This window comes from Oryza sativa, chromosome 3 (genome assembly GCF_034140825.1).
Source record: "Oryza sativa Japonica Group chromosome 3, ASM3414082v1".
In the NCBI taxonomy this organism is placed as follows: Eukaryota; Viridiplantae; Streptophyta; class Magnoliopsida; order Poales; family Poaceae; genus Oryza; species Oryza sativa.
Genome location: NC_089037.1, coordinates 17,690,392 through 17,715,862, shown reverse-complemented (window position 1 = coordinate 17,715,862; position 25,471 = coordinate 17,690,392). Strand labels below are relative to the sequence as shown.

General features: G+C 42.4%; 1 protein-coding gene and 1 long non-coding RNA gene across 5 annotated transcripts; both read right to left on the bottom strand.

Annotated features, from left to right (window-relative positions):
* Positions 1-13,740: 13,740 nt before the first annotated feature.
* Positions 13,741-17,655, bottom strand: LOC107280252 (uncharacterized). Of its 2 annotated transcripts, none has more exons than XR_003241229.2 (3): positions 17,415-17,655; positions 17,226-17,337; positions 13,741-13,949 (listed from the first exon to the last, which is right to left on the bottom strand). It is a non-coding gene; the product is annotated as an uncharacterized lncRNA (long non-coding RNA). The 2 variants fall into 2 exon arrangements; XR_010739865.1 differs by lacking the exon at positions 13,741-13,949 and adding an exon at positions 15,260-15,343 and having other exon boundaries at positions 17,415-17,551.
* Positions 17,656-19,235: 1,580 nt separating this feature from the next.
* LOC4333113 (mitochondrial import inner membrane translocase subunit TIM17-1) lies at positions 19,236-23,650 on the bottom strand. Of its 3 annotated transcripts, XM_026023757.2 has the most exons (3): positions 22,891-23,650; positions 22,760-22,813; positions 19,236-19,556 (listed from the first exon to the last, which is right to left on the bottom strand). In XM_026023757.2, exons 1-3 carry the CDS (start codon positions 23,505-23,507, stop codon positions 19,547-19,549), a joined length of 681 nt encoding a protein of 226 aa, XP_025879542.1. In that variant the 5' UTR covers positions 23,508-23,650; the 3' UTR covers positions 19,236-19,546. The 3 variants fall into 3 exon arrangements, with proteins under 3 accessions (XP_025879542.1, XP_015629405.1, XP_015629403.1); XM_015773919.3 differs by lacking the exon at positions 22,760-22,813 and having other exon boundaries at positions 22,882-23,650; XM_015773917.3 differs by lacking the exon at positions 22,760-22,813.
* Between the last annotated feature and the right edge of the window lie 1,821 nt (positions 23,651-25,471).

The window sequence follows — 25,471 nt, the reverse complement described above, 5'->3', positions numbered from 1 at the left end:
GCTCTGCACACTCGTCTGGCTGGTCTGTGAAGCTGATGATTTGGACGGCCTGCGGCTGCGGCATCGCGGCTGGGCGAAGCAACCGTGGTTGATGGTGACGGAGGGAAAGGGACGCCGGAGATCTCGCGCGCTCACCTCATCGATCGAACCAGGAGAGAAGAGGGTGTGTTTGCGATAGCGACGGCGGAACATTTTGCCAATTTTTCGTTCGTGTAAGGTGCGCGGCATCTGTTCCGCCAGTTGCAACGTTTGATCGATCACCGCCTCTGCAGCCACCGACGACATGTATATATGACTATCAAATTTGTTTTCTTCATCAATCACTTTATATTAGTACTGAAGATTTAAAATAATAAAACAATCAAATTGGTGATCATTGGATGTCAAAATACCATAGATTACGGTCAGGCCAGGCCAACGCGAGATCGATGGATCGTGTCATGGATACTCGATCTGCTACCGCTCGCTCTATACCTGACGTGATTATAATTGATGTCATTAGATTCTGTTACTTGCTTTTCCATCATACTTCTGTTTGGCGGTACGACTATCCCTGGCTTACAAAGTGGACAAGGATTTTGATATTCCTCAACCAACCAGTTGGCACGTTTTTTCAACACGAACGCCAACCTCATCGATCGCATATGCATCCTTCTCCATCTGCCGTACGTACGTACGTACATATTCCTGTGTAAGTACGTACTTTACTTACTTGCGTGCGTGATGCACTTATACACAATACGAGTTCAGTAGAAGTAGAAAGCACGGAACCATTCATTCCTCTCCGATGATCCAGCCAAGCAGTAAGATGAAGCATCACACCTGACAGCAACCCCTCTTATTTTTCGTAAAATTATGCAACCACTCTTAATTTTGATGAGAAATTTTCATTTACCTTTATACTAGTATATACTGTAGTAACATACAAAAACAAGAACTCCCTTAATTTTTAAAAGAGTGTTGTTACCATCCTGCGTTTTGTACCGTGAGGTACAGGTACCGCGCAGTACCAAAACTAATCCAGCCGTTGATTAAGCGGGGGTAGGATCGGAATAGAGAAGGAACAGACAAACCCGATGTGGCGGCGCGGCAGAGAGGTGAACAAGGCGAAGCGGCAGAGCATGATTCGGCGGCATGGTGGAGCCCGACGCGGCGACGCGGCTGAGCATGAAGCAGCGGCGTGCATGGGCCACCTGGTCTCCATGATCGAGTTCGGCAAGGTGTTCGCCGCCCGCGGCCTCGCCGTCACCGTCGTCGTCGTCGACCCACCATACAGCAACACCGGTGCAACGGGGGCTTTCCTCACCGGCGTCACCGCGGCCAACCCGGCCATGACGTTCCACCGTCTGCCGAAGGTGGAGGTGCCGCCAGTGGCGTCCAAGCACCATGAGTTGCTTACCTTCGAGGTCACCCGCCTCTCCAACCCCAGCCTCCGCGACTTCCTCGCCGGCGCCTTAAGTCAAATTCCGCGGCTGAGCACGACGCGGCGGCGCGGCGGAGCCCGACGGTGGCGCGGCGGCGCGGCAGAGAGCTGAACGCGGCGGCGCAGAGGGCATTTTGCGATGCGGTGCAGATCGTGCTAATGTTCAAAGACTAAACTACCCTTCCACCTCTACTGCCAAAGCGGTACTGCGCCAAGGAGAAAAATGGTACCGCGAGGTACCATGCAATCCTAGCCGTTAGATCAATTCGAACGAACGGTCCAGATTTCGTACCTCGGTGGTACCTCGGGGGGGGGGGGGTGCTGGACGATTAAAAAAACTATTTTTAAAAACCATCCTACAACTACCAAACTACCACATGGGTTGTTATATATGCACGTGGCACCATCTTGCCAGCTCCGTGTGCACCGGCCGCCGGGGGCCTGTCTAGGCCTCCGCCTCCACGCACCTTGTCGCGTGGCCAGGCCTCTCCACCGCCCGTGCTTCGGGAAACAGATTCACAGAGAGATGGGGAGGAAGATGAGTGGAAATAGAAGAGGGTGAAGGAAGAGGAGAAGGGGTAATTTAGTAAAAAAAAATGTAGAAAATAGGTTTAAAGGGTTAGTAGTGACATATGTTAAAGAAAAAAGTCTGACTTACTCCCCTGAACTATTGGGTGAGTATGAATTACCCTGATAAACCCTAAGACTAGACATCTTTCATCCTCAACTATTAATACCGTATCCACCCAGCAGTTTTGCAGGCGATTTTGGTCCTACATGGCACCAACATGGCAATCCAATTAGGCAAAAAATATAAAAAAATGGGCCCCACTTATCATATACTACAACTCTATCTTTTCTCTCTCTGTCGGCAATTGCGCTGGGGGCAGGGGGTGAGGCGGGCGGCATTGAGCACGACGACGCCCGGGAGGGCGCATCGCCAACAGGGCACTATGGCGGGAGGCACCGGGAGAAAAGCTGGGCGGCGGACGCGAGAACGATGCCAGTCGACCGCATCTCCCATGGAGGCAGCGTTACACAGCAGCGGGGTAAGGGTGGCAAGCGGCGGAGGCGGCTGAGGGCGGCGAGTAGCGGAGGCGTCTCTCGTCGTCGATCTGGTGGGCCGCACCATCAACTGCTCTAGATCCACTGTCGCCCAGGACCCCACGCCATTCCTCGTCGCCCTCCATCTCCGGCTCGCTGCTTGCGGAGCCTAGTCCACCTCTGCTTCGCTAGTTGTTGCTTCCTCCGACTCATTGCTTGCCGAGCCTGGCCGCTGCTTCGTCGACTAGGAGGGTGGAGGCAGGGGGAGGTGGACTTCATCAGCTGCCGGAGACGGCTGCAAAGAGAGATTGAGGAATAGATAGAAAGGTGAGAGGGGAAAAAGATGGAGAACGGGAGAGTATGGCATGTAGGGTCCCATTAATATTTTTTTTTAAAAAAACAAATTGCTGTCTGGACTGCCACGTAGGACTAAAACCACTTTGGATTAAGTTAAGTTGTTTTTCATGCGGTATTAAGATTTGAGAGTGATAGATGTCTGATTTTAAGGTTTAGGGGAGCAATTCGTACTCACCCAATAGTTTAGGGGGTAGTTTGGACTTTTTCCTATGTCAAATAACAATAAAGTTATACTTCAAATTCGTAAAAATTGTAAAGATTGTAGTGGCATGTATCCAACTAACCTTTGAAAGAAAGGCCTTACTACTAGAAAAATGACACTACTACATTATAAAAAGATATTTAACACTTTTCCAACTCGAGTGCGTATATGCGCATCTATTACATGTCTGTGAAATGAATGATCATAAAAAATATTCTACCTAGTTCATATGCGATTTCAACAAAATTAGTACTATTGACATAGATCGTAGCCAATAAATCAATCAACCAATATATCGTTGTTACTAAGTGTATTATTGCAAAATTTACAGGGAAAATTGTACAACACACAGTATTTCTTTTACAAATGTTGACGAAAATCCTTCGTCTCGGACGACCAGCCAGGGGGGGAGCAAAATCGGGCGCTCTCCCCTGACGCGCACGTGTCCTCATGGCCCCACCATATGTCCTGCCCCTACCTGACATGTGTCTCAAAAAAATGTTTCACCTAGTGTACTCACAATTTTTTATTATGTATAGATCTAATATTGCAGTAAATTAAAATATTCTTTTGCAACAAATCATCCACATATTTTTGGAAACCCTCTATTAAGGGAATTCGTTTTATTTTTTGTTCCACAAAAAATGTTTCACCTATTGTACTCAGAATGTTTCACTATGTATAGATCTAATGTTGCAGTTAACAAAACATTCTTTTACAACAAATCACATGCATATTTTGGAAAACCTCTATTAAGGGAATTCGTTTCATTTTTTGTTCCACGAAAAATATTTCACCTAGTGTACTTATAATGTTTCACTATGTATGGATCAAATGTTGCAATGAACTGAAACATTCTCTCGCTATTTGCTGAAACATTGTTTTTATATAAGGTGAAACAATGTCCGATTTAAACGTTTGAAACATTTTGAATCTACTTAGTAAAACAATTCCAATATACCTAGTGGAACATCGTACAACATTTAAAAATAATTCAATAATAAGCTAAAATGTTTTTTCGTTGGAATATATCCATGTGTGGTCTTGTTTTGAAGATTTCATTGCAACGAATTTAATGGTGCAATCAGATCATGATTTGGATAAATAATTTAAGAGAAAAAATAGTTTAAAGTGCTTTTGCACGCATGCGTGGCGTTGACGTCAGTATGATGTCAGCGCCTGATTTTACCCCCCTCCCCATCGGGCACCCGATCAAGGCGTGCAAAAATCGGGCGTTGACGTCATGCACGCATGCGTGCAAAACCACTTTAAACTGTTTTTTTCTCTTAGGGCTTATTCGGAACACAGGATAGGAAAAATGCAGGAATAGGAAAAACACAGGAATAGCATAGGATTTCATATGGAAAACGGAGGATTGAAAAACTAAGGAATTTGATGATAGAAAGCATTCGGAATACAGGAATATATATACCACATAGGAATTTTACTGTCAAGAGTAATTAACCATGTAGATTATAATCTAATTAAGCAACAGAATACTATTTTCTATCTAGTCACTATTCTCGAGTACTCTCTAGACAGGAAAGCCTTATCCTCTTCACCGCATCATCCTTTTCCCCAATCTTTCAGAGGCATGGGGAGCAGCAAACAAACAAAATCAACAGGGATGGCGGGCTCGATGGTTGGCAGAGCAAGCTCGCGCGCGCAGCTGAGCTACGTACCGGGGGGAGCAAGCGAGACGGCGGTTGGCCGACGAGCTCGCACGGCCGCGCAGCAGGAGCGAGCTGCCGCCATGGCCATCACAAGCTCGAGCAGCTGGCAACCTCGAGTTGCTTCTTCCCCTTGTTTTTTTTTTCTAATTGGATTGCTTCTTATTCCTATCCTTCAGAGTTCTTGCTCAGTTGCTTTGCTCGTATTCGTAAAAGTTCTTGTTTACTGCTTGATTACCTCGGTCTTACGCGAAGGAAAACAAAAATGAGGTCGGAGTGGATGTTATTTTTCCAATGTTTTTCCTTTGTAATCAGCAGCAAAGGAATCTTTCCTTAGCTTTTCCCATGACCTGTTTGTGCCTTCCAAATGATAGGAAAGGAAAAAATCCATGTCAACATTATTCCTTCAAAAATCCTTTGAAAATACTGTAATCCGAAGATGCCCTTAAATTATTTATCCAAATCATGATCCAATTGCACCATTAAATTTGTTGCAATTAAATCTTTAAAACAAGACCACACATGAATATATTCCGACGAAAAACATTTTAGCTTATTATTGAATTATTTTTAAATGTTGCACGATGTTCCACCAAGTATATCGGAATTATTTCACTAAGTAGATCAAAAATGTTTCAGTCCTTTAAATCGGGTGTTTTTCACCTTATATAAAAACAATATTTCAGCAAATAGCGAAGAATGTTTCAGTTCACTGCAACATTTGATCCATACATAATGAAACATTATGAGTACACTAGGTGAAACATTTTTTTGTGGAACAAAAAATTAAACGAATTCTCTAAATAGAGGGTTTCCAAAATATGTGGGTGATTTGTTGCAAAAGAATATTTTAATTCACTGCAACTTTAGATCTATATATAGTGAAACATTGTGAGTACACTAGGTGAAATATTTTTTTAAGACACATGGTGGGGCCAAGGGAATGTGCGCACGTAGGGGAGGGGGTGGAGCACCCGTTCCTGCTCCACTCCCGTCGGTCACCCGGGGCTGAGCATTTTCGAAGTTTTTCTCCCTCCGTTTTTGTTCAGATAGACCAGGTACTCACGCGTACTAGCATGGCGGAGGAGGGTAGGGGCCCTCGCGGATCCATCCGCATGAGAAGGCGGCATGGGTGGCTGGACTAGGGATAAATGGGAAGAAAATGCTTAAATTATTTTTCTAATTTACAACTATATAGTGTTTTTTGAAAAAAAAGAATCAAAAGGTAAAACACAAATGAATATTAATACATTGGAAAACAATCGGGAATGAAATGAACAGCCAATATGATTGAATCTTGTATAACTTCCAACTAATTAAATTATTAGACGAGTGAGCTTTATTAGTAACATTCTTTTTCTAAGTATGTATATATAATTATATATAGCACTAACAAATTTAACCCCGAAACCGGAGGAGGCTACCTCTAGAGGCAGCAATAAATGGGTCAGGCACCGGGAAATGGTCAATCGCCGGCGTTATCCGCAGGATGACGTCATCCTCCTTGGTCTTCGCCGGCAAAGGCCGCTGGTTTCTACGGGGCTTGTCATCGTCGTGCTCTTCCACGCTATCCCTGATCATGAGCTCCACGGCGGCCAACGTGGCGGCGCCGACGAGCGCGGCGCGGCCCACGGCGAGCGGGCCGTGGCGCAAGCGGGCGACGGCCCCCGTGGCGGCGCCGGCGGCGACGGAGACGAGCGGGTCGTCGTGCCTGTCGGTCGCCGACGACAGGGCGTGGCAGGCGGCGCTGTAGACGGCGAGGCGGGCGGCCCAGCGGGTGGCGAGGCAGGGGGCGCCGTCGCGGACGGCCTGGGCGGCGCCGGCGAGGTGGCGGCCGCAGGGGAAGTCGCGGAGGCCCGTGAACAGGTGGGCGAGCGTGCCGGCGGCGGCGCCGCCCACGAAGCCAGCGCCGGCGTTGTCCAAGACACAGTCCGGGTAGGGCACCCCCCACTCCTCCTCCATGGATCGATCGATCTCGACGACGACCTTGCACTAGTGCAGGGAAGAAGAACGGATCGAATCACGATGCAGATTTCAAGCTGGGAGTGGGTTGTGATAATTAAGGGAGACGCGCGCGCGTGCGCCTCAACAGTGAACACGACTCGAATACTTGGATGAACACCACTGGTACGGATCGGATTCGTTTCCAATTCCCGGCTCGGTTTGATATGTTTCGGCCTTGTTCGGTTGGTCCGGGAATGACTGGGGTTGGGCTGCAATCCCGTGGATCAGCCCAACGCGGATTCAATGCCGGCCCACAAGAAAATACGTGTTCGGTTAAACCCAATCAGTGTGCTACCTCACCCCAACCCGGGAAAAAAATCAGCTTCTCCTGAGGTGTGGAAAAAAAAAAATCCTCACAACGGGAGCCGGGAGGCGACGCGCAAGCGCAACACGCTGCGGCGGCGCCACAACTACTGAAAGGCGATGACGCGACTAGGAGGCGACGGCGATGCGGTGCCTCCCCTCCGGCGGTTGTCCCCTTCAGTGGCTAACTTCTCACCGGTAAACTTCCTTCTTCCTTCCCCTCTTCTCTCTGGTGTCCTAGGGTTTCCTGGGTGTCTCTTCGCTCGCGGCAACAGCAGTGGTGGCATCTATCTTGATCCTTTTTTAATATATAGAGTGTATCTTTATAGATATGTCTAAGAATAAATTAATTACCTCAGTAGATAATTATATGTTGAATCTTTCAATTTTTGTCCAGATCAAAAATTGATAATTATCCTGGTAGTATGTTGGATTGATTTTAGGTTCAATTTCAGACATGAAGAGATCCTACCATTTCTTAAAGAAAAGAAATCATGCATCACTAAGCATGTTTCCGTAGTAATATATTGAATGCAACTCAAATTCTTTGTTTGATAAAGATATTAGATTTTACTTATTAACTATTGCTTATCCTTTTCACTCAGGCTTCTGTTGGTTATTTGTTTCTCTTTATATGAAAGGCATATAATGACATTCTTGAGAGCAAGCATGTGTGGCTTTCTGGTTTGTACATGCAGGAAGAACACTTCTTTTCTTTGTTTTTTTAGCACTTCTGTTCAGGGTGAAGACATCCTTTGGAGCAAGCATTGGTGTTGGATCTTATATGATTGAATTTTTGACTGATACTTCTACCTTTTAACTGAGACATGTCTACTCATTTTACTGCTTATGTGATTAAATCATTAGACGTGCATGGATAGTTCTTGTCAGATCTGTCAATCTTGTGAACTAATTATGTTCAGATGGGCAAGCGATTAATTATGTGTCTGTGTGCTGATGAGTATGATTAATTGTGTGTATATGTGCTGATGAGTATGATTAATTCGTGTATATCAGTATATGTGATGTTGAGTAGATGCATATGGCCATATGGGATAACTTGTGGTGATGCTTTCCCGGTCCTAAACCATATAGAGGTTTTAGGAGAGGGATTAGGAGAAGCAAGGGGATTCATCCCCCACAGGGTTTGAGTGAGACGGGAGGGATTCCCTTTGGGGTAAAACCCAATAAACTGAACAAGGCCTTCCTGTGATACAGCTTGAACCACAATACCTTGGGTTTTGTGTAATTTACTCTTGAGCAAATATCATATAACCCTAGGTTTTGGAAAACTAGTTTCACAGAACCACGTGTTTTGAAGTTTTTTTTCCACGAAACATGCGACTTGGAGCTCCCGACTTACTCCTACTCTCTCCGTCCCAAAAAAAGACAAACTCTGGTTTTCGTGCCCAACGTTTGACCGTCCGTCTTATTTGAAAAATTTATGAAAAAAATTAAAAAGACAAATCACGCATAAAATATTAATCATGTTTTATCATCTAATAATAATGAAAATACGAATTATAAAAAAATTTCATATAAGACGGACAGTCAAAGTTGGACACGGAAACCCAGGGTTAACGGTAGAGTAACAGTGGTGGGTTAAGCGGGGAACATAACATATGCACACAAACTTCCTGTGGACACTCCATCCACACCAACTAGCTAATATCATAGAAAGTTCTAGGAAAAATTGGACACATACTTCCAATAGTATTACACCTATGTGTGAAATCTTATCTTCAAATTCATTATATTTTAGCTGTAACAAAAAAGACAAAATTCTGACATATTTTTACCCTTTAAACTGTCAGATTTTTCACCTTTTCGCTACGGCTAAAATATAATAAATTAGAATATGAGACTTTTCAGATATGTGTAGCACAATTAGGAGTAAATGTCCATTTTTTTCTAGAAGTTTTCGTGACATTTGCTAGTTGGTGTGCATGGAGTGTGCGCGGGATGTTTGTGTGCATAGAATATTTTCTATGTCAGCGTTACGGATAAGGTATACCCTCTACCTCTGGATATATGCCGTATACTGATACGGTATACCTGCGCGTATACGGATGTTTCCTGTACACGTTAAGGAAATTCATCACGTAATAGAAACGGAGTCTACGGATGGAAGGAGTCCTACTCGGACTGAACTGGGTCGTCACTGTATCGTGTGGGGTCTGATATCTCCGAGTTCTACTTGGAGATCAACTGACCCGCAGTATAAAAGGGACCCCCGGGAGGACCTAAGGCATTGAATCTCACTGCCAACACAACCACCACAGCCTACGAAGTCGAAGCCCACAGGAGCCAAGTCGCCGGGTGATCTAGTCGGACCAACTCGACTACGGTCTCGTCGGTATCATCGAGTTTTGTTATTCCCTTTATAATCTATGGTTTCCACCATATAATTCCATATCAACTGAATTAGGGCTATTACCTATCAAGGGGCCTGAACTAGTATAATCCTTGTTTCTTGTTTGCTTGATGTCGTATTACGTAGATCCTCGTACCAGCGTACCCTAATACCCTTTATATCCGGTCTACGGGTATCCCCCGTCGACAGAATATGTTCCCGGTTAAGTGATACATACAAGTAGCCTCAATTGTGTGTTATGTAAAAAAGAAAAATCTCAAAACCTGTTATTACGTGAAAGTAGTCCCAAAACATAGGGATCTCGTAATATTTACTCATAACTAGCACGCGATCGAACGGACGATAGCGGCGGGAACCGGTGCACAATTAACACAAAGTGTGGGGGCCTTTTTGCAAAAATAACCGATGATGTGGCACACCTAATTCTCCAACGATCTCACGACATTTAGAGAAGTTAATTATACAAGATGCACGGCCCAGTGGCGGATCTAGGAAGAGATAGCAGGGGGTCTGAATAAACTAGATAAAGCTACATCCCCTTTCCATTTGCATATAGCAAAAAATTTTAGTGGGGGTTTTGTGGGGGCTCCCATAGTACTCGTGCCAGTAATGAGGGCTCAAGACTCCGCCGTCCCCATGCTAGATCCGCCCATGGCACGACCTTTTGTTTAGTAGAACTTGACTATATCATTTTCATATCAAAAGACCTTACGACATTCTTAATAGTACAAAATTAACTTATGTTAAATAAAATAGCCTGTATGCGAGTTTAAAAAGCTTTAATTTTGAGAAGCAGCTGATTAGTTGCTAGATGATAAAAATATGAAAAAGCTAAGTTTTCTAGCTACTAACTTCTAATTGATTTTATGGACTATGTAGCTATAGATTCTTATAATCTAGATAGAAACTAATTTAAATAGGTGCCTAACTTAACATATAAAACACTCTCTCTATCCCAATTTAATCAACACCTGAGAAAAAAAATGCAGAGACCCAAAATGCTATGTCGCTTTTTTATCCCGTGGATTGTATCATGATTTAAATTTAATCTTATTTGGTTACATGCAACACATTCAATGATATTTATTTACTCTTTAATTTTTACACAAATAAAGCCCGTGGATTGCATCATGTTTTAAATATTGTATAGAAGTGTATTAATAAAGTCAATCTTATTTGGTTACATTGAGCATATTCAATGATATTTATTTACTCTTTACACAAATAAACGAAGAGACTTGTTTGGGGTATTCATCCGGCAGGCACCTCCTCCACCACGACGGGCTTCGGCGGCACCCCCAGGAACCCAATCGGCGGCTCGTCGTCGGGTTTGGGGTCGCTGCCGCCGCCGCCATCGATGTCCTCCTCGGGGACAAGCCGCCTGTGGTAGTGGACCCAGGAGCGCAAGTTGTCCAGCGCGGCGTCGGCCCTCTCGATGACGGCCATGGACGCGGCGCCGACGAGCGCGCCGCGGCCGACGGCGAGGGGCCCCCGGCGCAGGCAGTGCGCGGCCCCCGCGGCGCCCGCGGCGAGCACGGAGACCACGGGGTCGCCGTCCGTCGCGCGCGGCAGGGACAGGGCGCACTTGAAGGCGCCGTAGAGGCCGCAGCGCGCGGCCCACGTGGCGCTGATGCGGGGCGCGTTGGCGCGGACGGCGCGCGCCGCGCCGGCGAGGCGGTGGCCGCTCGACGAGCCGAGGAGGCCCCTGGCGGCGTGGTAGGCGGAGCCGACCCCGCCGCCGATCAGGAAGCCGCCGCCCGCGTCGTCGAGTATGAAGCCCGGGTACGGCTTCCGCGGAGGGCTCGGCAACGGCAAGTCCGTGTCGCGCTCGTCCGGTCGCGGCGGGGACGGCGACGCCATGATCGGAGCACGGAGGAGGCTGAGCTGTGCTTGGCTTGCGCTACAAGATTGGTACAGTAGTAGTACAGAGATCGAACACCGTGATCGGCGAGTACTTGAAGAAGGAACTTGACTTTGAATTCGAAACAGATTTGGATTGGATTGAATTTGCACTTAATTTAGTCGAATTCTAGTTTCCGTGTAATGTAACACAAATCAAATCCTAATAGATTCACCTCACGAAGCTAAAAAGATGTAAAATTAACAACTCCGGCGACGCCGCTGTCGATGTCGGTGTCCTCACTGACGCTCTTCAGCGAAGAAGCCGTCGGAAAAGCCGGAGTCGTCTTCGTTGTCGGCGACAGCGACCTCCTTAACCACGATGAGCTGACCCGGGAATCCCGGGGAGGCGGGGAGGCGGCGTGGACGGCCCACCGGTGCGCGCGCGGCGAGGCCGCGACGACCGTCCGCCGGCGGGAGGTCGTCTAGGGCGCGGTGGATCGCGAGGGAGGCGCCCTCCGCGAGCGCGAAGAAGGCGGCGCTCCAGAGCGCGTCGCGGCCGGCGGTGACCGCTCCCTGGCGCAGGCGAAGGAAGCCGCTCGTGGCGGCGCCGGCGAAGACGAAGTTCCACGATTCCTCCTTCCCGCCGCGCGCGTAGGCCATGCCGCACTCGGGGACGCAGAAGGCGGCGAAGAAGGCGGCGAAGCTGCCGGCGGCGCGGGGCGCCCCCGCGCGGACGGCCCGGGCGGCGGTGGCCGCGCGGCGAGCCGCGGAGCCCCTTGAAGAAGTGGAACGGTGAGCCGAGCGCGAACCCGGTGCCGGCCTCGTGGACGATGTGGTCCGGGAACGGGATCTGCGCCGACGGTGCGTGCGAGCCGCCCATGGAGATCGGCGGCGGCGGATATGGCTTGGTGACGCCGCGGCGGATCGCGCGCGATGGAGGGCGTACGTGTATCGTACCGTACGGGGTTTCGCGCGGTGTATTTGGACGTGTGCTTGTCTAGGAATACATTACGAGGCGGTTTGTTTGCGACGTACACGTACTCATCGTGTCGCTCGCGTGAGCCGCCCTGCCTCTGTTTGCTCCCTCGTCTGAGTTGTCGTCGGTCTCACATTCCTCTGTTCGACGCAGGCGAGGACAAATACCAGCCAACTACTGCCTCCGTCCCAAAATAAGTACAGCTATAGATATCCGTGTTTAGCGCTTGGACCATCCGTCTTGAAAAACTTATGAAAAATATTAAAAAAAATTAGTCACACATAAAATACTATTCATGTTTTATCATCTAATAACAATAAAAATACTAATCATAATCTTTTTTTCAAATAAAACAAACGGTCAAACATTGAACATGAACCGTGCTAAAACTGTATTTATTTTGGGACGGAGGGAGTAGATTATAGATAAAATTAGCAGGGAACCTACGGATTGTCTATTAATTTACCGTGTAAGTGGATTTATATATCGATCCACTTGCATTACTAGATGCGGTAAGCCGGACCACAATGCGGGAATCCGCGGAACATTTAACTCAATGCCACTTTTAAGATGTGGTAATTAATTATTTGCCACTCATTGTCTATGACATATGGGCTCTCATTTGTCTATGACATATGGGTCCAGTGATAAATAATTTATCACCACTCGTAAGAGTGGCAAATAGTTAATTATTCTGGAATCTACTGATTATTACTTATTGACCTATAAACAAATTTGCGGGTTGGCCCCATCCCTAGGCTAACGTGATTGTAGTCACTCCTCACGGAGAGACGTGATTGAGTTGAGGTATCCCTCTGGCTGTTACCATATGACTCTAAATATTATGGTTTAAAAATTTACAAATCACTAGTATTTCTATGAAATTTACTTTAAAACACGAATGGTTTTCAATTTCGTTTGCCACATATATAGGGTGTAGCGAATTTTTTAAGTTTAAACAAATTTGAATAATTCTAAACCAAATTCAGAAAAAAAGGAAAGAAAAGATAAATCACGGGCGAAACAGTTTCATGCCATAATAATGTGATTTTTTTTATAATAATGTTTGTTCGTGCCATAGGATTATGATCCTCACTTTGCATATTGCGAAGCTATATTTATGGCGCTATATTTTTCACTAAAAAATAGTTAGCATGTATTTACATTGTAAGTACATAAATTACATATTATGCAATTAGTTTATGTACAATACAAGTCCCAAAAATTACATATGTAAATCCCAAAATTATTATATTTGAGAGATGAAGTGAATAATTCAAGTCATCAAACAAGCATAATGAAACATCCGACGCCTCGAGAGAGGAATATTGGAGACATTGCTGGGCCCTTAGCCTGCTAGTCAACTTCAATCTGAGATGTGCCCGTCAACCACTCGAAGGCGGTGACCAGATGTGTTACACATTCAGGAGACTTGACAAAAATGGCTAAAGATCTACAACCTCTCAAATATTCCTAACTCATACTCATATGAATCTAGTTCCCCGGATGGGCACTAGATCCACACTTTCATCTTAAGCATGATTATACATAGTAAACACAACTAACATGAAAGAAACTTAAGACTTACAACAACATAATAATTACATAGGCCGACCGGCCAAATAGACTTATTTAGAGAACAACGGAAGCTTGACTACCCAATCACAAGCACACCGACTAGGGGTTTACCCCATTAAGTTCTCATCCTAGAAGAAGCAATCGGAACCCGCATCACTTAAAGACTAAGACTAAACCTACAAACAAAAGGTTATATCAACAGCAAGAGTTAGGACATTAAACAAGTTAATGTACTAGCAAGCACAAGTCAATCCTACCATACTACATGTAAGGCATATATTCAAAGGAAGGCAATATGTAGTTCAATTTTAGCATAAAGCAAGTTTTGTTTCGCAATTCTTTTGTAAAGGAGTTGATACTTCAATTAACAAAACAAATTTTAAGTTTCAATAAGTTCATCATAATTCCATCATAATCAATCTCTTGTTGTCATCCTTTGACAACAAGTCATAATATATCACCTCACACACACAACTCAACACATTTATCAATTTCAAACCAATGTCACATATGATCACATTTTAAAACATAAAGTCTATATTCATGACACATCACCAAAGCGCTCATGACCGTGAGCACGGCTAATCGATTAGTTTTAAAGAACTCTACAGAGTTTGTACAGCTTTACCCACATGATATGAACTCTCTAGTTTGTTTTGAGTTTGCAAGACTCCACCACACTCTTCATGTTGAATGTGATCTAGAGGTCATAACGAAGACTTTACACTACTTAGAGCCTAGCCTTGTACCAGCACAATATGTGTTTCTCCATCCTAGACATACTTGGAATATACCTAGAACCGTTAAGTGGCGGGCCTATGCCTTAAACTTAACGCCGTGGTGGCGGACACGACGGGAACCCACCACATGGCACAATACCGTTGTATTGGACACGCTTAGTCACCTAAACTACCACATCGGGGTAAATAGGAAGCTCCTCTGAATTACACGAACTCATACACACCGGCCTACCAGAATGGAAGGCTAGTCCTAAATCCCATACTAGCACATGTGGATGTACGAATAACTTTAAATGGGTGACACAAGTTCGGTCCTTATGGACTTGGGCAAACACTCCCCCTATCGGTATGCAACTAACACCATATGCACACCACTTGCCGTCTAAGTATAAAATCACATTTTACACATTTTAGTTCGCAAATATCCATCATATTAATTTTATTCCAGCAAGGGTTCATGTATCAAAATTCATATTTTAATTATAGATGGAATGAGCATTTGCATATTTCTAAGCATGGCTAAGCAAGTAGTTGCACATAGAGCATATATAAACCCATTTGAGCGCAAAGAGTGTACTCTAACCATTTCTAAGGGTTCAAACAGTAAGAGGATCAATTATTCAAGGTGGGGTATGCAGCAAATAGGTCATAACTACCTTAACCCAATTTTAAATATCGACATAGTCTAAGTTCACATGCAACTTTGCAAACAAATATTTTCATTCCTCAAATCATGGGATTCAATGTGTTCAAAGGATGGGAGGAGAAAACTTGCCTTGATCAGAGAAATGTTAGTACCTAATCCACTTCTTCACCAATTATGTAATTATCTAGATAAAGGACACGTTATGCAATTAAACACCGAAAGAGCTAAAAATCTAAAATACTCTAAAATGCATGATTTATGCACAGTGGGTTGGTACTGATCTAAAATGAATTTAGGTGAAAGAATTACTATTTTATCTTATTCCATTAGGGAGTTATGAATTTTAGAAGTTTTATCGGTTTATAGTAGTATAGTCTTATGTAGTGTTATAAAATACTTTTGTAAAGTGATTTTTATTATATTAGACTTCACAGGGGTGTAGAGGTGTGTTTTCTAAGACTAATGCATTTGGTTTCACAATTTTTGGAGTTATAATGATTTTCTTATAGATTTTACAAGTTACAACGTGTTTTAGGCATATAGTGTTTTATATGTGCATGACTCTCAAGTTGTAGTTTCAGAACATGCTACTTCCTATTTAAGTTGAATAAAAGGAATAATTTGGTTAACTAAAACATTTTTAGTTCATATGTTTATGGTCTTTACTACTATGGTTCATATTTTATAAACTAGAGATGCTCTAATCTAAACTAGCAATATATTATATTAACCTAGAAATTGGTATATGAGCTAAGTTCTTCTAAGTTTTAGTGGATGGAAATGAAACTATATATGGCTTCACTGGTCAATCAAGTTTTTATTTAGGTTTAATTAGACCTAAAGTGTATATATACTTATACATGTTTATGTATTACTTCAACAACACTATGTGTTTAAATTCTTATTTCACTAAATTAAGGTTTTGATCTATGTTCTCTACAATAGGTGCCAAATTTTATTTTACTATGTTGAAGCTAACTATTTGCTGGTTCTATAGAAACTTTGTTCATTTCATTTGGACTAAAAATGAATTTTCTACAAGTTTTACAAATTAAAGGCTGCTCTATATTAGCAAATCATTATATGAATATTTAGAGACTTTTACTACACAGTAAGTATATAATCTTATTTCATAACATGGAAATACATGTTTTGATGATCCTACAGAACTTAAATTTACTCAAATTGAAGCTAAATTGGGTTCTACATGAATTTCTAAAGTTTAGCTTATCTAAACTAATCATTCTAGAGATAATAGTTTTAGAGGCATTTGATGCAAAGTAAGTAATTACTTTTATTTCACCTAATCAGAGAGTGCATAATGATGAATCTGTAGAATTTTATTTTGTTTCAAAATGAGTTGAGATGAATTTTCTACGTATTTTATAAGTTTGTACATGTTTTATGTATGACCTATCTTAGATAAATTTTAGAGACATTATTTGTACAGTGAGTGTCAAGTTTTATATTTCTAAAATAGAGTTCATAACTTTAAGAATCTACAGCAACTGGAATAATCTCAAAATGAGTTACATTTGATTTTATATGGATTTTACAAGTTTGGGTGTTTTCCTGTTAAACATTTAATGTTTTAGTTATTTTTCCTTTGCATTTTCAGATTTTTATACACATGGGTCCACTGATCGGTGGCTGAACCAATATACAAAAAGGTCCCTGGGCTTTATATGAAACGCATTTAGGTCCGTGGGTCCACATGTAAACGACTGAAGTTTTATAGTTTGAACCCTATATTTTTGATCATTTACAGGACAAAGTCCTCATCTTCAACCTCCAGCAGCCCGATGGACTGGGAGCTTGGCCATGGCTTTGGCGAGCTCGTCGGCGACGATTGGTGGCTCGATTGGGAATGAGGTCAAAAGATAAAATGAAGAGAATGCTCTCACGATTCCATTCCTCTAGTTTTGTTGGCTAGGAGACATCGGAGTAGCGCCGATAGTGAGGGTGAGCGGAAGGTATACATGAGCTGTTACTGCATGTTGCCTAGGGGCTTTGATTTTGCTAGATGCATCCATGCATGTGTTTCCTAAGAGGTCCAGGAGGCTCACCAAGCTGTAGGAAGAAATCTCCGAAGCTTGGATAGCAGCGGCTTCAGTTGGAACGGTTCGACGGCGACGCTCCTCCTCGGGTGAACGGCGACGGCTCAAACGGGACGACGAGCTGCTAAAGGAAGGCATGCACGAGGGTTGTGAGGTCAAGGAGATGGTGTATGCGCGAGGAATCGAACAATGGCTCACCGAGGCAGTGGTAATCGACGATGACGGTGGAGGCGAGTTCGGATCGGCGTCGAGGAAGAAAAGGATGTGTTCTCCGTGTTCTTGATGTTTCCGGCTGGGGTTCTTGAGGCGTCTTGAAGAGGTGGTCGAGGCGAGATTCTTGGCACAGCGGCTTGCTTCGGGATGGACGAGAATGGCCGGACGACAACGATGTCTAAGCGGCGGCGCTCCGGTGCGTGCTCCAGGGCGTCGTTGGCGTGGTCACGTTCCGGTGGCTGTGATGCACAAAACTGGAGGTGGTCAACAGAGAAGTGGTTTGGTATTGTGTGGAGAGATGGGAACGCGAAAGAGATAGAGGTGACCTTGACTCAAACGGAGATGGCGATAGTCGTCACCTCCATGGCCGGTGGTGAGGTCGCTAGTGACGGAGAGGCGGAGGACCTAATTAGTATGTAATTATAATATAAGTAGGATATATATTATGATATGTAGTTAGTATGTAATTATAATACAGGTATGATATAATTATGGTGTAACTACCATGTCGTCATATAGATACATGAAAAAACCGATGCTAATTAAAAAAGGCAAGGGATTAACGATAAAAAGGTAAGCTGCAACCTCACCAGTAACGAAATCAAGCATTTATCCCACGGTACATTAAACAGATCCAACTATTTTCAGCCCAAAAAAGATACTACACATATACGATAATACTGCGCCCAACAGTAGGGGAGAAAAATCAGACGCTGCATGTGCCTGCTACTGCATGCAAAGACCGATAATACTGATAATACTAGGCGTCAGGCGCCCGACGGGAGGGGAGAAAAATCGGACGTTGCGTATGTCTGTCAACTGCATGCAAAGACTAATAATACTGGGCGTCGGGCGCCCGACGAGAGAGGAGAAAAATTGGACGCTGCGTGTGCCTGCCACTACATACAAAGACTCTCTCCTCACATGCTCCCTTCTCTTATTTCTTCAAAAGATTTTTTTTCTCATAAATTATTTATCTAATCTACGATCTGATTGCACCACTAAATTCGTTACAATTAAATCTTTACAACAAAACCACATATGATTATATTCGACAAAAAAATATTTTTGCTTTTTTATTGATATTTTTTTTATGTTGCATATGGTCTCTTTTGATGTTTCAACCAGTAGTTTTACGATCTTTCAGCTAGTGTACTCATGATGTTTCACTATGTACGGATCAAATGTTGCAGTGAATTTTCATATTATGAAACGCACCGTTGTAACAAATCACCCACATATTATGGAAACTCTCTATTATGGGAATACGTTTTATTTTTTATTCCACCAAAAATATTTCACCTAGTGTACTTATAATGTTTCACTATGTATAGACAAAATGTTGCAGCAAACTAAAATATTCTTTCACTATTTGCTGAAACATTATTTTTATATAAGGTGAAACCGCGCCCGATTTAAACGATTGAAACATTTTTGATCTACTCAGTGAAACAATTCCGATATACTTGGCGGAACATCGTGAAACATTTAAAAAAAATCCAATAATAAGGTAAATTTTTTTTCGTCGGAATATATCTGTGGTCTTGTTTTAAAGATTTAACAACAAATTAATGGTGTAATCAGATCATGATTTGCATAATAAATAATTTAAGAGAAAAAATAGTTTAAAGTGGTTTTGCACGCATGCATCATACTAACGTCAACATGACGTGGGCGCCCGATCCTAAGTTGCGTCCAATTCATATATGTAGCTCATCTGTATTGCAAGTTGCATAATATCTGCACCTCATCAGTTTCGTGGTACGCTTGGCATGGCTGAAATATAGAAATAAAGACAACAAAACAAAGTAAAGAGATCCCAAAGTACATATTAAGAAGGCATACTGTTGTTAATTCCACATTTAAAAAATTTGAGCCTCTTCACCTACGTAATAGAATGGAGATATCTGGACTAACTTCACTTTCAGTAGAGCATATACCATATAATAAATAAAAGCTAACAGCGTTAGGAAATAACTTAAACGTAATGAGACGGTAAGTGGTCAAAATATGTTACGTGATTCTATGATCCTGAACTAAGTTTGATGTTTATCTAACAAAATGGTCCTCTCTTCCTTCGTACGATTCATTAGAAACTTCAGATCCAAACTTGAAGATCAGATGTCCCTGTACAACAGAAAAACATAACTCATAAGCTTGATGGATATTAGGTTAAAAAAGGAACAGATGGAATCTCAGGAATAGACCAAATAATTTACTATGCCAAATAGATAACTTCAGACAAACATCACAAACATGAAACATATATTTGTTGGTGAATTGGAATATCACTTTTCCTGGCATGGAAGCACCATGTATTTAGCAGGTGCTAAGATTATGGAGTCTTAAATTTCCTTCGAAATTTGTTAACGTTACTAGTAATACTCGAGGGTTCAGATGTTGGAACTCTAAAAAAGATATTGTTTGAAAATAGAGTAAGTATAAGCAGAACAACATTTGTAGCCTATATGTCAGTGAAAACTTCCAAACTGGCTAGTTTGGGACAGGAGACACCAACCGCCAAAACATAGCTGTACAATTCTTAAATATCAACTGTTAAGTATCAATTGCCATTACAACTGAAGGTAGTAAATCCAAGAGTAAATTCCCTGTGTACCCCTGAAAACTCACTCAATCCCTTTCATACCCAATCCCTTTCATACCCCTAAAATTTACCCGATCCTTCTGTACCCCTGAAATTTCAATTTCAATTTGATTCCTTGTATGCCCCCACTGTTACATTTTCCATCATTTCATTGTGAAATTTCAATTTCAATTTGATTTCTTGTATGCCCCCCCTGTTATATTTTCCATCATTTCATTGTTACGTTTGGTTGCAAATGTCATTTTTACCCCTGATGCTTTAGGTTTAAATATAAGCTTCAAAAACAATTGAAAATTTTATTTGAGTGCACAGTATGTGTATTTTATAAAACTAATGAGACTAAATAATTAGTGCAGAAAATTTTGACATAAATTTTGAAAATAAAATAAATGTAATAAATTAAATTTTTTATTTGAAATTTTAATAGGACAATGGATTTTTTTATCGGGAGCATTCATAAAAAAAAATGTTGTGAACATGGGTAGTCCTATCTTTATATGAATGCTCCTCATTTTTATGACTTCTTTTAAAAAAATAAATACGTATTTTTTATTTCATTATCTAAAAATATCTTTTGGGATAAATAATACATCGCACAACAAACTCATAACTATAATAGTCTCATGCGAGAAGCTTTTATATTTTTAATAATGTAATTCATGAATTTCTTTGTTCATCCAAGGGTAAAATGGTCATTTTTATAGAAAATACACGGTCAACTAACAGTCAACTGACGGGAGGGGTCAAATTTTGGGGGTACACAAGGAAGTAAGCAAAATACAAGGGTATAGAAGGGATTAATTAGGTAAAATTTTAAGGGTATATAAGGGATTTTCTCTAAATCCAAACTAGTAGTATGAAAAATAGAACTAGGAACTAGTTCAAGAATCTTGATTGTGGAAAAAACATTTTGGGATATGCTTGACAACAGGATACCAATAAACTGGAAGCTATTGACTTTGTTCAAGAGTAACCTGCACCATTTGCAGCATGCAGGACGACGCACTACAGGAACCGTTATGGATCAGGTTGCTTATCAAATTCGGTTTATATTTGCTTATTTCTTGTTGAGGATTATTGGGATGGGAGCTTTATTAAGAGTAGCAAACCAGCCTCTTTTACAAGGATGGCTTCTATTCAATAAAGGACATCCGGCTTTGAGTACTGGCTCTGGGAGGCGAGGGATTTGACCTCGCCCTCTGGTTGATCATGACTACCTTTGCGCAACATTTGTCCACCCCCAGCGCACAAGGTGAATTCCATATTTTCAGATAAATCTTAATTCTTCTAGTTTTGAATGATTCCATTAGCTTTGCATAAAGAAATGACTAAAAACCTTCCGTAAATGAACGGGGGAGAACAAGAGTGCATCATATACGCAGCCAACCTCCACATTGAAACGAAACTCTAAAGGTTAACTCAGTAAAATCCTCTAAACAGTTAGGCATCAAGGAATAAAGGAACTCCTAAAAAAGGGGAACATAGGAAGGGAGAAAAGGTTGCATCATGTATGCAAGCGCAAATAAATGTAGGCAGCATCCACACTGAAACAAAACTCTTTAAGGTTTGAAAGCTGAAAACTTGGTAAAATCCTCTAAAACATTTAGGCATAAAGGAAGAAAGGAACCCGTAACAAAGGGGAAAATAGGTGTACTCCATATGGAACTGAACCATGTTTACACCTCTACTTGAACATGACTGATGGTGAGTGGCAACAATTTCTGGGCATGTCAAAGATATTAGATTCCATATATTGCCACTTGTTGTGTTGTGTTTAATTCACCAGCCTCCTTTCTAACATACAGTTAGCTGTCTGGGTGAAATTTCAAAGTTCCTGAAATAATCCTAGGAATCAGGAACTAGGAATAAATTGCTTGTACTCAGTTACAAATGTACCAATGGGAAAACCAGAGCTGTTGGCTAGCATCAGCGGTTCTTGAGCAGCAAGATATAAACAGTGATGACCAGATAACAGAATTCATGAAATAACATTATGTAGAATGAAGTGCAATAATATTAAAATTGCAGGGTCACACCCCTGCAGAGCATACATGTGTGCAGAGTCAAAACAAAAATTAAGACAGGGAGAGAGACCCAAAACACTAAATGGATAAAAAAAAGTTATTGCTACCATGCAACACAATTATTGACGCAGCCTTAGGGGCCAACATTCCAACAAGGTGTGTACACCAATATATAAGATGTGAAGGACCTTGGTAAGTGGTAATGTGGTACTGAACCCAAGCAATTGCTGCATAAATCACATAATATGGTTCCACATTATTCAGTACAACATATGAGCTAGATTTAAACTTCCTTATTTGATATCACCATTGGAAGTTTGGAACCAACCATACTATGTAAGACTCAATGTTGAAAATAAGGACTAGTGAACAGCAAACCTACTACTGTGCATGTGACACCTATAGACCAGGAGCTGGGTTTTACCCATTACGGCCATGTGTGCCCTCAAATGTTTCTTATTTCTATAATACCGACCAAAAAGCAATGGAAGATTCAGAAAAAATAATAAAATTTTGAACAATAGGCATCCATGTTTCCAAAATTTCAAATTATTGCGAAGGAAAAGGTATAGATGAGACACTTTAAGTTAGACTCAATGTTCAAGAGTCAGAATTGTGAGCATACAGCAAGCCTACTTCACCTATCACACTATTGATCAATTCAAAACTAAATAAATCTATCAGAGGCATACATTTACCACCTTCGTTTCAGCATAACGATAGCGCATTTGTCAATCCACAAAATCGAATTAAATCTACAATGAAGAGCGCAATGTCTCAAGCCAAACTTGAAGTAATGAGATTAAGAAAAGAAAAAGAATACCCTTTTCACCTGTAGTCGAAGGATGGAATTGGAGGGCTGGGCGTCTCGAAGGACTCCAACACGTCCGACTTGCGGTCACCACCAGCAGCAGCAGGCTTCTCCTCCTTCCTCCCGAAAATTCCCCTAACCCATGCGATAGGGCTCGATTCATGGGCCGAGACCTCCTCAGGCGGCGGCACCACCGGGAACGGGTAGGCGTGGTCCTCCTGGGGAAGGGTGGCCATGGTGCGGGTGAGCAAGATGCCGGCGCCCTCGACGAGCGCGAGGAGGGAGGCGCCGACGAGGGCGGACGTCGCGGTGGCGCGCGGGCCCTGGCGCAGGGAGAGGACGGCGCCGGTGGCGGCGCCGGCGAGGATGGAGTTCCAGGGGTCCTCCTTCTGGCGGGCGTGGACCATGGCGCAGTCGAAGGCGGAGAAGAGGCCGCCCCAGGCGGCGAAGTTGCCGCCGGTGCGCGGGACGCTCATGCGGACGGCCTGGGAGCCGCCGGAGAGGCGGTGGCCGTTGGGGGAGTTGTACGCGCCCCTGAGGAAGTGGAAGGCGGTGCCCCCCACCGCCCCCATCGCGAACGCGCCGCCCACGTCGTCCAGGATGCGGTCCGGGCACGGCTCCCTCTCCGACGTCGTCATCCTCCCCACTCCCGCTCGATCGGTCTACGGCGGCGACGGCGGCGGCGGTCGGCGGCGGCGGAGGCGAAACCTAGGAGAGGAGGGGAGAGTTGGCTTGGATGAGAAGTTGATGGGCAAAGCTAAAGCTTATGGTTTATCGGTTCATTGATCACAGCGTGCGGGGCTTTCGCTTCTCCTCGCGCCTGTGATGGGCCAGGGCCCACCAAAGAGTAGGGGTTCGAAATATTTTACTCTTTCCATGAACGCTTTTCCTGGGGGCCAGCTTGACGTGGGACCCACTCCATGCTAACGTGGGCAGGGCAGCCACGTATAGGATGCTAATCCAACGAAGGTTAGCAAGTTGGATGGGCCGCGCAATTTGCGCGGCTAGCACCTAAACAAAATCATATATTTTTTTAAGTATGATTTTACTTAAAATTTATTAAGTATCTCATTGTCTTAAGAGTTTAAAAGACCAAACCTTATTATCCCCGTGTTTCTAATTTTATACTCCCTCCGTTTTTTAATAGATGACGCCGTTGACTTTTTCTCATATGTTTGACCATTCGTCTTATTCAAAAAAATTACGTAATTATAATTTATTTTGTTATGAGTTGTTTTATCACTCATAGTACTTTAAGTGTGATTTATATCTTATACATTTGCATAAAATATTTGAATAAGATGAATGGTCAAACATGTGAGAAAAAGTTAACATCGTCATCTATTAAAAAACGGAGGGAGTGTTTTTTAAAAGTCACACCAGTTACTATCCCTTATGTCATCTCCTTCTTTATTTGCTTGCTCGATCTACCACTATTTCTATTCATTCGCCTTGTAACCTTTAAAAATTGGATATTATAGTTTTTAGAGTTTATTGTCACGTTGGGTTTCGTTTTTATAATTTCTAGACGTCCCGTCAAACGTTGCCATTATACTCCTCTATAGCCCGTCCATTGTCTCTTCTCTTTATTGTCATTGAGATTTTAAAAATCGAACATAATTATCGTGTTCATTTTTACTTTCTAGAAGTCCCGCCAAACCGTTAGTGGCTTAATTTGCCATTGTACTTCTCTACGGCTCGCCTGCTGCCTCCCTTCTTTATTGTCATTGAGATTTTAAAATCGAACATGATTATCGTTCTTTTTTTTACTTTTTAGAAGTTCCAAACCTTTAAAAATTGAACCTTGTAGTTTTTAGAGTTTGTTGTCTTGTTGGGTTTCATTTTTTATAATTTTTAGAAGTCTCGTCAAACGATTCTACTATGTTCCTTTATGGCCCGTCCGCCGCCTACTCTTTATTGTCATTGTGATTCTAAAAATCGAACATAAATATCATCGGAATTCATTTTTTATTTTCTAAAAGTCCCGTCAACCGTTGGTGGCTCTGCAACTATACGCCTATACACCCTGCCCGCTGCTTCTCTTTTTTATTGTCATTGAGATTTTAATCGAATATGATTATCAATGGTTTTTTTTACTTTCTAGATGTCCCGGCAATCACCTCATTTGCTTCACGGTCTGCCTGTCGTCCATCCTTTTAATCGTCATTAGGATTCTATTTGGTGTTTTATTAATAGTTTTTATATGTCGTATCAACCGCCACCACTCTACTCATTTATAGGCTTGTTACTTAATTTATCTCATCATATGTTTATGGTCTTTTTTTTCCATAGTCTTTTTTTTATCACAAATTTTAATTATTTATAAATTGTATTCCTAAATGAAATCTTATTTTTCTTTTTCTAATTTCAGTTTTTTTTTCAAATTTTAATTAATATCCTATTGTTCTTTTAATATTTTTATTTTTTATTTTCAATTTCAGTTGTTTCAAAATTGTATTCCTACTCGAACTCACTTTTAATTTTTATAATTTTGGATATTATTTTATTTTTTATTCTGAATTTTAATTAATCTCATATTGGGTTCTTATATGAATTCTTCTTTAAATATTGCTTATTTTTAATTCCGAATTTCAGCTAAATT

Coding starts and splice junctions, on each gene's coding strand:
- LOC4333113 (XM_026023757.2), bottom strand. CDS start 23,507: ATGACGACGTCGGAGAGGGAGCCGTGCCCGGACCGCATCCTGGACGAC. Junction 22,814..22,890: donor ATTCCATCCTTCGACTACAG/GTGAAAAGGGTA, acceptor TCTTCATTGTAG/ATTTAATTCGATTTTGTGGA.